General features: G+C 38.1%; 1 protein-coding gene across 1 annotated transcript in view; it reads left to right on the top strand.

Annotated features, from left to right (window-relative positions):
- The window catches only part of CDH2 (cadherin 2), a 207972-nt gene that overhangs the window by 154021 nt on the left and 38758 nt on the right, over positions 1 to 15193 (top strand). The window contains exons 6-8 of the mRNA XM_037032397.1: positions 2735 to 2879; positions 5539 to 5711; positions 14806 to 14943. Of these exons, the coding sequence (XP_036888292.1) occupies positions 2735 to 2879; positions 5539 to 5711; positions 14806 to 14943 (456 nt within the window). The remainder of the gene's footprint in view (positions 1 to 2734; positions 2880 to 5538; positions 5712 to 14805; positions 14944 to 15193) is intronic.

Below are 15193 nucleotides of genomic sequence, written 5' to 3'. Positions count from 1 at the left end.
AAATAATATAGTATAAATAATTCAGTAAAAATTACTTATAATCCTAGTACATAAAACTAAACTTTTTAAAAACCACTTTGGTGCTATACTGTAAAATGTTTTGCTATGCATAGATTCATAAATGTATTCTTTTGAAATTGGGACCATTCTCTGAAACCAGCTTTTGCCACATCATAATCGTAAGATTTAACATCTTTCCATGTCAGTAGAAATCATTTATTTAAATCATAATTTTTGATTGGTCCAAATTAGTCTGTTGAATGGATGTAAAATAATTTTAACTATATGTTGGTGGATATTTGGGTAATTCAGCTTTCAAATTTATTTTGCAAGTACATACAACAATGAACATTTGTCTGTACATGTTTTCATCGTATCCTTGGAATAAATTGTTTAAATTTATATTATTTTGATATATATAGTAAAATTGTTCTCCAAAGGGTTGTGTTGTATTTCACCACCTGCCGGCTAAACAGGGGTGTCACACTCATTTTCATCAGGGGCCACATCAGTCTCACGGTTGCTTTCAAAGGGCCGAATATAATTTCAACTTCTTAACAGTTAAGGAGTAAGTTACATTTATAAAGTCCTAAAATTATTTCGGCCCTTTGAAGGCAACTGCAAGGCAATGTAGCCTCCTGTTAAAATGAGTTTGACACCCCTGATCTAGGAGATATATTTTCTCTACTCCATGATCAATTCCAGGCATTATTTATTACCAATATTTTTGTAAAATATTTATCTTGATGTTTTAAGTTGCATAAGTTGACTATCCAGTCAAAGTGAATTCCCTCTTCTTGTCGTATGTGGAATTTTCTTTTAGATTGTGCATCTTTTTCTCTTAAACTAAGAGTCTTTTACCTATTAGAGACATTAATGCATGATTTTCATATAGTATTCCCCCTTTATTGTTGGTTTTCATCTATGTTAATAATTCCTGTGCTCCTATAACTTACAGTTTTTACTGAATTAAGTTCATTTTTTAAATGTTACCATGCATTCTGGATTTAGACAAGGTGATAAAAGCCTTCCCAACTCCAAGATGCTGATCTCCCTAATTTAGTGTGGGGGTTTCTTTTTGCACCCAAATTTCTGTGGAGTTTATTACGGTAAAAAAGGAAGTGGGATACGATCCACTTTGTTTTCCTTGGTGGCTAGACAGCTGCCCCTTGTCCTGAGTTAGTATCCTCATGGATTCATCATCTGCACAGAGGAATTAAAATTTAATCCATATTTATATGCATTTGTTTTTAGATTATAATTTTGCCCATTAATGTATTTGTTAGATTTTTCTCCTTGTAGAAACTTTTATATTTTTTGATATTTGGGGCATAATTAAAATATTGATACATGGTAGTGTAAGACTCCGCAAGGGAGCATGTAATTCTGATGCTTTTTGTGTTCTAAAACGTAAAGGAAGAAGTAAAACTTTCAGACCCTTCACAAAAACCACATCACATTAATAGGGAAACTTGAGAAAGACAGCACAGAATAGATCAGTCTCTAAGTAGATTAGTCTCTTATTTATGAATATAGCGATCATACAAAAAATTACAAATTTCTATTCCTGTATGAATTCTTACTATCTGATGATGCAGCTAAGACTCAGGAAATAGAGTTTGGACGATTTGGGGGTAAATTCTTGATCTCCAGGTTCTTACTCTTTGTTGCACACAAAAAAGCAATATTCATAACAAAATAGAGTTAATTAATTATGGAATTATAAGGATGGTTCATTATTAAGAGTTTATTAATATAACATATTAAATAAGTCAAGGGGGGTAAGGGATTATTTCTATAGGGGTTGAAAAGGCAGTAATAAAAACTTACTTTGCTTCATGTATTAAATAACCTCTAAGTAAGAGAGGATATGTCCATGCTCCTTTAACTTGATAAAGCATATCCAACAAAAACCAGCTGCCAGCATCACGCTTAACAGGGAAATCGTAGCCTTTCCACTAAAAAGGAACAATTCAATAGAACGCTACACAGCTACTGAAAAGAATGAAACAGACCTCTATGTGCCAATGAAAAGATTATGAAGATATCCTGCCAAGTGTAGCTGAGTGATCATGTTTGTTTTAAAAAGGAAAAGATAAAACTTATAGAATACCTACAAAGCTGAGAATTTGTGTCTGGGAGAGGATCAACTGCTTTATATATTCATGTACTCTTACTGTTTATCTTTTAACGTTTATGAATACCATTTACAATTAAAAAACAACATAGTGTCAAAATTCCCCATGAACACTGAATTCCTTCGCAGTTCTCTTCTGTTCCCTTGGACTACGTGATTACTCTGTGTCAGTACCTCGTTTTTAATTACCCTGAATCACATGCACTGATTTAGCCAAAGGATTTGGGAGCCAAATAGAGCTGGCTTCGAGTATAGATTCTGTCAATATACCAGTTACTTCACCTTTTTGAAGCTCAATGTTTTTTCACTTTCAAATGCTGGTCATTTCTGCCTGAATCTTTTTCACTTGGATTAAATAAGTTAAGATCCATAAAACTCCCAGCACAATCCCTAGCAGATAGTCATTGTGGGCTCTTTGCTACTGTAGCTACTCCGTATGGAGTTTGGCTAACTTAAATTTCAACATGAAGAGTCCCTTTTGTGTTTCTGCTTCTTGGTCCATCTGTGCTATTTTGATTGCATGGTGATTGTATATTTTATGTGCTCACTCGAGATGTAAGTCTGCTAAAAAGTTTTGTGTTCTAATTATTTTTACAGCTGAGGGCACATGCAGTGGATATTAATGGAAATCAAGTGGAGAACCCCATTGACATTGTCATCAATGTCATTGATATGAATGATAACAGACCTGAGTTCCTGCACCAGGTTTGGAATGGGACCGTCCCTGAGGGATCAAAGCCTGGTAAGTTTGAAGTTAACAATGTGGAGGTTACTCCAGGAAATGCAGTGTAGACAGTACTGCTATGCAGTCAGGAAAGGGGGACGTGGTGTGAGTTTTTCAGTGTCATTTTCTTTCATTCCTAGTGCTTTCAGGGAGAAAGGGGGGTGACTTCGGGAAAAACTGATTGAAGGGAGGAAACAGAAGGCTATCATTCCACTGCCCTCTATGAATTTTCCCACCTTTCAAAGAGATAGACTACAATGTCTTACTCTATACCGTGGAATCTGTGGGAGGATCCTTTCATTCTGTTAGTTGATAGAGCAAGTTTCTAGCTAGAAAGCAAGAACCGGAAGAGTAGGGATGTCTGTTCATAAAGTACAGATTGTGTCATGTTAGTCGTAGCAGCAACTCAGATGCAACTGGGGAGTCTAAATGGCACTTGGGGTTCCTGGGACAGAGGGCAAGGTACGGCCCAAAGCGGGGAGGGCCTCCGAGACAGGTGTGCTTGCTGCCCTCTGGCCACACCAGGAGCTTGTTTTCAGAACGACTCCACAGTCTCCCACGGCCCTGGCTTTTAAACCCATGCCGTGGAGTGACCCAGCCTAGAAACAGCCGTTGCCAAAAACCACCCACCACTGTGAAGTGATGTTTGACTAAGGTTGTAGGCTCTTGTGCTGAAAATACTGTGGACTTCAGTCACAGTAGCATAGCATGCCTAGAAAGGCCTATTTAATGTGAAAAACTAGTAGACAAGAGAATACGTCAGTGTCGGGATGGTGAAAGGAAATGTTTTGCCAGCCTTCCTGAGATAATGTGGCATTTAGAGAGATTTAATTAGCTCTATTAATTTTTTAAATAAAAAAGCTCAATATTTATAACTGTGCTCATATTACCTTTTCCATCTATACCAGTTATGTAGCTCCTTTGCAGATAAGCCAAGTTATAGATATAACCAAATATGCCTTACACTGGTGTTTTTTTCTTGGCCTAAACATACTTGTCTGTAACCTCATAGAAGAAGTACGGGGCGGGGGGGCAGCTGGAGTGTGGGGTGGGGGCCGTGCAGGAAGTTCAACCTGTGGCTCCTTCTGAGTCACATTTCCATTCTCAGACTAGTCTTTTTTGTTATTTTAAAATACTGTGAAACCTAAGCATGTTAAACATATCCTTACTAAAACACAGATCTTTTACACATATTTTAAAGATAATAAATGGGGGTTTTGTTTGTCTACAAACATTTTTTGCTTTTTAAAAATTACTTTATGTTTTCCCCTATTATGTCTAACATTATTAAAAGTACTGCTTCACAAAAATTGTCAAAAAACCTCATTAAGGATATACTTATTATGCATTTGACCATGAATTTCCATAACATCTACCGTAAGTGAAAGACTTGAAATGACCATGTGAAGTAGAGACATTTCATGAGTATGCCTCCTGTGGTTGTTTTGTAACTTGAAAGCATCCTTCTAGGCAAGGTTTCATAACATGATGAATCTTGAGTTTAATTGCTCTGCAATCAGTATTTTGGTACAAGATTCTGAAACATACTATTTTGCTTTAATAATTCATTCATTCAACAGATGTTTATAGAACATGTGCTTTGTGTTAGGCACTGTTTTGGCACCATGGACACAGCAGTGACAGGCTAGTCTCCACCCCACTGGAGATAAATTCTAGTAGGGAGGGCACACGCAAGCAGGCAAATAGACAAACAAAGTTGAGTAAAAAGGTGTGTAGGGATGATCTATAACCCCAAAGGGTGTCTTCTTTAGAGGCTCAAGCTCTGCAAAGTGATTTGAATAATGTGACCCCACCTTAATTAATTCTCAGGCAAAAAGGTACCACATAAAAGGAACAGTAACTATAAAGGCTCTAAAGTAGAACTTTTTTATAATCCATGTCTTATGAATATCCCACAGAACAAATCATGTTAAATAATAATTACTTTCGTCTCTACCTGTAAATTATAGTTTGTCTAGCTAATTCGAACTTATTTTTGATCCTAATGCTTTGTAGATTTCCTTTCAAAATATCTAAAAAAATTGAAGTGCCTCGAATTTGTCGCAGTGTTCTTTTAATCTCCTACGAAATAATGAACCACAGTGCCAAACTCCTATGCAATGTACCAAAACAGTAATGCATGGAATGATTTCTTATGACCTGAGGAAATGGAGTGTTCATCATTATGCACACAGCTTACTTTCCGAAAGTGACTTAGGCACTGGGGAAAGTCACGCTCAGCATGTGATTTCAGATGTTACTGCATAACAGAAGAAAATACAGAAAATACAGCAGAGGGAAGGGAACAGTGGCCATAATATATGTTGCTAAGAGCATCTGTAGTATTAATTTGCATTCTCTGTAAATGAAAGTCTAAAGTGATCCTTTCCTTGAATCGTATAGTGAATTTGTCTTCTCGGTTATGGAAAAATTGAGTCTTTTTCAATGTATTAATGTTTTACAGTTACCCTTTCAAGTAACTAAGCCATGCTTTGTATTTTGTAAAGTGAATACTATGCCTGTCACTAAAAAATAGTGTTTTTAATCAAGTCTAAGTGGTTAAATGTTTGTTCCGAAAAGGTGAAATTGAGATTGAACGAAGAGCTAAATATACCTTCTGTGGAGGAGAGCCTGAAGGGAAGGGCGACCATTCATTTTCTGTGTGTACTGTGTCTAGGAACGTACGTGATGACGGTCACTGCTATTGATGATGATGATCCACATACCCAGAATGGGATGTTGAGGTACAGGATCCTGTCTCAGGCTCCAAGCACCCCTTCGCCCAACATGTTCACCATCAACAATGAGACTGGTGATATTATCACAGTGGCAGCTGGACTTGATAGAGAAGTAAGCCAACCAAATGCTGTTTTTGAATTTGTTTTTAACCTTAAAGATGCATGGTCTCCCATACAGTTTATCTCCAGGTAATACTACATCCACAGTATTCCTCAATGTTAATGTCCACTGAGAAATCTGTTGCACTGTTTTCTACACAACCTTGAATTGGTTAGATACTGTATGTATACAAGGTAATTCGCTGCTAGTCTGATATTGTTAGTCTATATATATTTTGTGTGATAATTGACTAAGTTAATTGGATACCTGTGGTATCTAATTTTTTTACATTGTTGGCATTTTCTTGCTTTGGCTCTATAATCAATTTTTGTGAGGAATTGAACTAAAAACCATGCCCAAATGATGCATGTATACATTTAAGATAAATATTAATATTCATGTTTTTAAGAGGCTTTAGACAATATGAGTGCGATTGGATTTTTGTAGCCTCTGTGGTGAGCCTGGTTTACTACAAAGGAGATTATCTTCTTATCAGAACTTTCCCCTTAACTCTAAAATTAATTTGTTTAACAGGTTGGAACACTAATAACTACATTAATTCTACTAACTAGCCTTTCAAGTTATAAATGGAGATAAACACTCTTCTGGCATAGTACTTTGTTGAAAAAGTATAAAATTGGATGGTATTGAAATATCCTGTAGTATCACAGTCTGAGAGGGAATGGATATTACGGTGAACTCCAGGTGGTCTCCTCACTGTGACGCACCCCAGCTCACCACGCTCCTGCACACCTCTGGGCTTTCTCTCATGAGTCCTTCTACCAGAAACATCTTGCCCCTTTTCCTTGATCCTGAGCCTTCTATGTCTTTGTGCTCCAATTCAAGCCCGACTTAATTCTTTTCTGAAATCTCTAGCCCTAATGAGCCCTTTACAACTTTTCTCTATTCTGTTTTTTTCCATTTTCTTAGGAAATTCTCAAGGTCCTTATGGACCATCAGTAATCGTTGTATGAGTGGATTGCTAAAGTGCCAACTGATAAGGATTCCTGTTTTGTGGACTTCTGGCCAAGCCAGCCTTTTATAGTAATGAGACCTCAAGCTGTGGACATCAAAATGAGACATGACACCTACCATAATAAATATTATTGACAAGAATTTTAGGAGTTGGTTTTTATGATACTTTATTATTCTAGTAGTGTTCACTTGAAGTGGATCGAAGAAAACATTGCCATTACAATTAATTATATATGCTAGATAGTGCTAGAAGCACTTTAATAAGATAACATAACCCAGTTAAGATTATTTCATTCACTAGTGAGCTCAGAGCCTTATTTAGGACTTAGATGTCTGTTTTTATTTCATTGTACCTATTAACTTCCAGGTGTCAATGATTTTTTTCCCTAGGAATGTTTTGTGCTAGAAATTGTCGAAATTTAGTTTTTGCCATAGTACTTTTAATTTAGTGCTACTCAAAACATGGATATCTCTTTACCTTTTCCATGACTGTGTGAAATACTACTCTCAATTGCCAATAAACTGAGCATGAGTGTCATATTTTATATGAGAATATGGTGTATTTTTATATTCCTTTTCGGAGGCCAGATTGTTCACATAGTAGGCCAGATTGCTCACATAGTAGGTATGTGTAACTCATCTCCCAGCTGTCGTATTTCTCTTTCATTCACACTTGCATTGTGGGATACAGAAATGTGGCATCGTCTTGTTCCCATACAGTAATACTCCTGTCACATCTAGCCTGGCTGTTTTATGACAAGAAAGAAGCATAGAGAGCTAGTTTTACTAAAGCAGACTGACCACATTTAAAAATCAAAGACACTTTTTAGTTTAGAGAATGAAAGTCTGAAGCCAGACCCTCGGCATGGGTCAGGAAGTCTTTCAGTAGGGGGAGGCAGCTATTCAGTCCCCCTGATGAAATGAATGTGGAAATGGACTTGAAACTGTAGAATCAGAGGTTAGATACAGTATGAAAAATAACTTCTTGACAGCAAAATTATTAAACACAACAATGAGTTAGGAGGGAAAATTATGGAAAACCTTCATTTTCCAAAAGTCATTTAACAAAGAAAAAAATGTGTCTATCTCAGATGGTTTATGGTAATTCTGCCTGAAGCCAGGAATAAATTATTCTTCTTTAGGCCTCGTACAGGCTGCAAATCCTATTTCTATTAGAATTTACAGTTTTCTTTTTGTTAAAAGTAATTTCAGTCATCATTCTCCCAGGATATGTGACACTTTTAAGTGATTGAACTTCTAAATGATTGAAATACTGAGATTCCGCTTTTTATTTTCTTTTAATCTCCAGATTTTAAAAAAAAAGATTAATTTGTCAGGTTTCCCAGACTTAAGCTGTACTCACAACATATCCCGGTGTTTGTTCTTTCTATATTTATTTACTTATTTCTCTCTCTCTCTTCCCCATTTCCACCTCACTTCTTGTTGTATTACTTGCCTAGTTTTGTCATTTTCTTCTTTTCTCCGCCCTTTTCTCTTTGTGTCTATGTCCTGACTATAAAGAACCCTCCTCTTCTTCTCTGGGTTTGGACTCTGGCTCTGCCTGTTCCGGACTGTTTGACCTTCGGTGTGTTAGCCTGCAACCTCAGCCCCCACAAATGTGAGCAGGGGTAGTAATCTGACCTGCCTCATGGATGGTTGTAAGGATTATGCAACACAGAGCAGAAAACATCAGTGTAGTATTTAATAAATATTAGATATTGTTTTCCCCCATCGCCATCATAAATCCAGCGTCAGCATCTACAGCGTGAGCACTATTACTTTGACTCCTTACCAAAATTTTTCTCATGGCAAAGAAAGAATTCTGCTTCCTGTTTTCCAAACCTAATAATCCTTTTACATGTGCCCTCAACACTGAGTTCTACCCTGAAGGGTGTTCTGTGTTCTCTTGGCTTAGTCTTCCCTTCTCAGCAGGCTTCTTCCTACAAGCCCTGCAGGTTCCTTCATAATCTACAGACACGCTGATTTTTCCTTCTGGTAAAATGACTCGCCATAACCCACAGCATGAAGTCAGGACTGTCACTGTTTAAAGTGGCATGCCAGAGCGCCTCTGTGACCTTGGCCCCAAAGCCTTCTTCGGCCTACCTGCCCTCCTAGAGTATCTTGCTTCCTACTCCTGAGAAAATGATGCCCAACCACTCATACAACCACATGCAGTTTCTCCTACAAATCTGCATTGTATATTCTGTTGTTTCTCTTGTTCCCTCTGCCTGAAAACCCCTTTCTTAGCTCTCTAGCAGGCCAGTCCTCCCTCTCTGGCAGCCAGTCCTCCCCGCTCCCCTGAGCACCCCCAGTAGGCAGTGCATTTCTCTAGAAATGCAGGTGTTACAGAGACGTTACATCTGCATTCTTCCTCTGGTACTCAGGGAAGGCAGTGTGTCCCTCTTCTGTTCACCCTGAGCAGGAGCCCTGAAGAAATATTCATGTTACGAGATTCCTCCTTCCTTTCAACACCAGACTCCTCAAAGGGCAGCTCATACTCCCACTCCTTCTCCATCTCCTTAAAATTTGGCTTTCTGCCTGTCTACCCCCTCCAGGGTGCACACGTACCACACATCTGTTATGCCTTTCTTGGAAGACACGGACAGGGCAGGCTAATTAACGGTACAGACCCAGAACTCAGAGATGCCTGGGTTCAGATCCCATCCCTGCTACTTATGGTCGGGCGCCAGTACGCAAGCCTCCTTGCCTCCCCAAGCCTTGCTCTTCTCATCTGTAAAATGAAGATTTAAAAAATCTACCTGCCTTATTATAAGGACTAAATGAGATGAAGTGTAGTGCTTAGCTCTGTGCCTGGCCCGTCGTGCTCAATCTCAAATGCTAATTATTTGTTATTATCATTAAGGCACTTAGAAGAATGTTGACATATATTTAGCATTCAAAAATATTTTAGACTGCTGCCTTACAAGGTAGGTAGTACTATCTATCTCATTTCACAAATGGGGGATCTAGGGGCCTAGCGCTTAAATGTGAACAAGTTTACAAACCCATAGTTTCCTTGTAAGTTCTTAGGACAAGATTACTTAAATGTTCAACCCTTAAACCAATACATTCAAAAGCAGACCTTTGGTCTCCCTCAATTTCTGATGCCTGGAGAATTTCCACTTTCATGTGAACTCTGCTGCCTTCTCTTCTGCCTCAAAGACAAGGTCTTCTTGCTTTTAACATACACTGCCATTAGTCCACCTTGATATTTAGTTATCGGGTTCTCTCAGTTTACCTCCAATATGCCTTTTGCATTCATTCCCCCCTCAGGCTCTGAGGAACTGGTTCAGATGCCCCATTAAAGGTTTCTTGAACCACTTCTTCCCATTCTTACGATAGTTGCCCTGTGTATTTGTTTCCATGAGGCAATAAATGTCCCCTTCACTAATGACAGCAAGGCCACCTCTCATTTTGTTCATTATTTTATTCAAGTAAATACTATATTACCTCACATCTAGTAGACACTCATTAAGGGTTTGTTAAATGAATGACTGAGTATTCCCACCTTTCATTCCCCTAGTTCAGTGTTTCCATGGTCTGGTACACAGGTATAATAATTTTAACTGACACATGTAGGGAAACCTCTAGAGAAAGCCAGAGACCACAAATAGGATGCTTACAGATGACAGATGCTATCCCACCAAGTAGAGACTAACAGAGTGCAAGGATTGTGTTTACTTTACAGTTACGTATATGGCAAGTGATGCTAGTTTTCCATCTTTGGTATTCTTACAATAAATTAAGGGTTTTTAAAGGGAGTTTACATCAAGGTAAGTGTTAAGTGGGTCATAGTATAGAAATGTGAGCAGTGGCAGAATTGGGAAAACGTATATGGATCTCTGTAGTTTGGGAAACAGTGAACTAGTGTGTCCTGCCAGAATATGTTTTAATGAATAAATGATAGCTAGCCATGCAAATAAGAGTTGGTTTTTCCTGCCCTGGCCAGTATGGCTCCATTGGGTGTCATCCCGCAAAGCAGAATGGCACCAGTAAGGGCACAGGCCTGGGCTGCACATTCAACCCCCGGTCAGGGTGTGTGCGAGAGGTAGCCAATCAGTGTTTCTCTCCCACCTCGATGTTTCCCTCCCTCTCTTTCTTCCTCCCTTCCCCTCTCTCTAAAGTAAATAAATAAAATCTTTTTAAAAAGGATTTTTCAGACCTGAAATGATTTTTATAATGTAATGCAGGTCCCAAGGTTTCTCATCTAGTCATCCATCTAACCATAAATTCAAAAGCAAAAGGTCAACAAATAACAAGGGTTGGTAAGGATGCGAAGAAAAACAAACCCTTGTGCACTTTCGGTGGGAATGTAAACTGGTGCAGCCACTATGGAAAACAGAAAAATTAAAACTAGAATTTTCATATGACCTGGAAATCCCACTTTTGAGTATTTTTCTGAAGAAATCCAAAACACTAATTCAAAAAGATGTATGCATCTCTAAGTTCATTACAGCAATATTTACAATAACCAAAATATGGAAGCAACTTAAGTTTCCATCAATAGATGAGTGGATAGTGAAGATGTGTTAAATACAGGGTGGGGCAAAAGTAGGTTTAAAGTTGTGAATACACAAGACACAGAATTTATTGTATTACTATTTATTAATTATTGTATTATTTTCTATACAAACAACTGTAAACTAAACTTAATATTTCATCTTGTAGACATGTTATGCATTCATGAAAAAAGAATTAAATCTTGCCGTTTGTAATGACATGAATGAACCTTGAGACTATGATTCTAAGTGACATAAGTCAGACATAGAAAGACAAATACTGTATGATTTCACTTACATATGGAACCTTAAAAAAAAAGACAAATGAACAAATAAAAGAGAAACAGACTCAGATACAGAGAACAAATTGATGCTTGCCAGAGGAGAAGGGGAATGGGCGATGGGCAAAAACAGTGAGGGAGAATAAGAGGTACAAACTTCCAGTTATAAAATAAATAAATCCCAGGGATGCAGTGCACAGCATGGGTAATACAGTCAGTACCATAATAACCTGGTATGGTGACAGGCGGCTGCTAGACTTACCATGGTGATCACTCCATAAAGTATAAGATTGTCCAATTATTATAGTGTACACCTGAAACTTACGTAATGTTGTACATCAACTATAATTAGAAAAAAATCTGTTAAGCATTTACTGCTTGGCTCGCCCTGTGAGGCCGTGTGTGCATGCCAGCGATACGACACCGACAAACCAGGGGCCCCGGGAGTGGGGTGCGCATGTGCGCACGTTGCCGGGGCGGGCAGGCGTATGGACTGCTGACTGCCGTAGAAACTGAAAATAGTGACATAGTGACTGCGCTGCGTCCCGAGTCAGCAATGGCTGTCCCTCGAGGACTTCCAGAAGTCATCTCTGGGGTGACTTTTAAGCTTTCTTTTTGTCAAGTTCAGAATGGAGGGAAAGGTATTCTAGGCCAGAGTTTCAAAAATCTTTGACACTGTTGACATTTGGATCAGATAAATCTTTGTCAGGGGCCTGTCCTATGCATCATAGGATATTTAGCAGCATCTCTAGCCTTTCAACCCATTAGATGTCAGTAGTACTTGTTAGTTTCGACAACCAAAAATGTCCCCGGAAGTCCCTTTGGTGGGGGCAGGGATCAAAATCACCCTGATTGAGAACCACCAGTTTAGACAGAGGGAAATGCTAAATACAGTGGTGTCAAGTTATGATAAGCATTTGAAAATAAATACAGAAAGCTCAAGGTGTGGGATAAGTGGATGAATGGGGCTATCCATGCTAAGATAGGTAAAAAAGAGAGGGAAGGATTGTCAGCCAGCACACGAATTTTATCCCTTCTAGAGCAGGAAGTGAGGGAATGTTTTATGCCAAGTCCCCTGGATCAGATGTGGGAAGTGGGACTATGAGGGTGGGAAGTCAGATCCTTACAGAATCTAAATGTCAGTCATTTAAAACCAGATGCCCAGTGACTAAATTAGGCAAGAAGCTCTAAACAGTTTGGTTGTCTAGAACCTTTTCCTTACTGAATGTAAGAGCAGTTTACCAGCCAGGCCCTTGAAAATGGAGATTATACTATTTTCCAAGTCATTTCTTTATTTGAAGAGATATTGTATTTTAGAAATAACAATGCATTTTTGTAACTTCAAGATTTCAAGACTAACTTGAAGCAATAGGAAATTTCAAGTATTAGTTACTGATCCCAATATGTCAGCTAAATGGATAATTGCATATAATATGCATACATAATTTTAGAGATCTTTGTAAGAGTAGACATTAAAAAGAACTGTGTCTCCATATAATATCTGGGTTGGTTTTTATCTTCTTTTTTAAGGCTCCATTTTTAAAACTGTTTTTGAGAATGTTCATCTGTTTCTGTAAACAGCAGCTAACAAATGTAATTTCAATAACAGATTTTTATTTTCATTGTTTTCAGCTGGGAAGCTGAACTATGTACTCTACAAAATTCTCTCACTAACCATGAGAACATTAAGCTAAAATGACACTCTGGATTAGGAGAGGAAATCACTGAGAAATACTTTAGCTTGCCTAAGCATTATGGTGAAGCTAAGCATTCTGTGATGGGTTAAGAAAACTTAAAATGGCTCAACCAGCACTATTCCTTTCTTTCTCTTTTTTTTAATTTAAAACACATTTTTTAACTAAAATGAATAACTGCTAGAGACTGACATTTGGGTAGACAGAGACTTCGAGTCGTATGTGTGAGGCTTGGCTTTCCCTCCTGCTCCCTTCTTTGTTCTTGCGCCTCCCACTAACCACTAAGTCAGAAGCTACAATTAGTGTCTGTTCTGTCCAAGTTCCAGAAGTCCCCTAAGCGTGGCCATTCATAATGTTAGTTATATTTAGAGTCAGGGAAAACTGCCCTTTGCCGCGACAGTGTGTTTTTATTTGGAGAAGTGAGTTTTGTTATTCGGAATATTTTAACATTTGTGAAAACTATCTATATCTATATTTTTTTATCTGTACCAGTTTCCACAGAGATTTCTAATGATTTTAGCTCCTTGTTTTGGTCATTTCCTAATATAAAAGTCTGTCAGATAGTACTCAACCCTTCTCAAACAATCTCAAGATTTTCGCTTAGGGACATGACAGCTTAATTTGGCTCCCCTCTAAAAAATCCCACCTGGAATTTGATAGCAGCAATGCCTGTTTGATCATAATGAGCTGCATGTGAATGCACCCATGCCTGTGATAGGTCTCTGGATACAATGTTATGCCCAAGGAGCAATACATCGAGTGTACAAATATTAAATACCTACTATGTTCCAGGACTAAGAATATAAACATCAACCCTTTAATTAGATTTTGACTTAATTTAAGAAGGTATTTCCTCTATACAGTTGGGAATATCATGTACAAATTAGAACTAGAAGAAAATACTGTACCAATCCTGTTAATAGAAAGAACATGTATAAGAATATGCCAACAAACACACACAAACATATGTAATGATTGTGAATTCACATAGAATCAATTTGCTAAGCAAAATGAGATACCATTTTTGATTTACCTGATAGGCAAAAATAAAGGTTGGGTAATACCCTATTTCTGCAAGGGGATTCAGGAGTCAGCTTTCAGCATGGTTAGTGATGGAGGGTAACTTTTAAATATATGTAAAATTTGCTGATGTGCCTACTTTTTGATTTAGCACTCTTACCTTAAAATAATATATAAAAGGAAATATATATCCCGTGTGAAATATATATATGCTTTTTTCTCCCTCTCAAGATTCTCTTTCGTCTCTATTGTCTTAATGTGGATAGAAATTAGCACGTGATAAAATAAATAAAACCAGTGGACTTGAATGCTTGATCGCAGTACACTCGAATGTTGAGTAGGTTAGAAGAGGGAGGGTTGAAACCAGACAGAAGCTTCAGCAGAGCTGTGAAATTCTCACATCTGCTCTGTGTTTGTTTTCACAAGTGGAGGTGAAAATATATAGTTGAATCTAGAGGCAAAGACCAGACCTGTGCTTTGCAGGTAAAAGTGAACTCCACTTGGGAAATTTCAAGTGATGTTAATCAGAGTGAATGATGTTGTGCTCTTCTTCGTGTGTAATAGAGAGCCCCTTGCAGAACCAGTTACGTCTTCCTGAGGAATCAGTTTCATTATGGTTATCTTTATGTCTTTTTAGAAAGTGCAACAGTATACGTTAATAATTCAAGCTACAGACACAGAAGGCAGTCCCACATATGGCCTCTCAAACACAGCAACGGCTGTCATCACAGTGACAGATGTCAACGACAATCCTCCAGAGTTCATTGCCATGACAGTAAGTGCAGACTGCTACTCACTGAACTTCAGGTCTGTGGTCCGTTGCTGGGAGGTTGGGTCGTGAATAACAAATGTGTTAAGTCGAGGTGGAACTTGCTTACCCTAATTGTAGAATGGCTACTGGCTCAGACATTTTCTGTCACTGAAGGTAGGGTTTCAAACGAGCCACCAAAGTAATATTTTTTCTCTTAGTCGCCAAGTCCACTGATAAAGCTGTTAAAATAGGCTGCCTGGAAGAAATGCCCCCC

Source organism: Sturnira hondurensis, unplaced genomic scaffold (assembly GCF_014824575.4).
Source record: "Sturnira hondurensis isolate 20B ecotype Veracruz unplaced genomic scaffold, ASM1482457v3 Scaffold0001872, whole genome shotgun sequence".
NCBI lineage: Eukaryota > Metazoa > Chordata > Mammalia > Chiroptera > Phyllostomidae > Sturnira > Sturnira hondurensis.
The sequence above is the reverse complement of the archived record's forward strand: the minus strand, read 5'-3'. Positions and strand labels throughout refer to the sequence as shown.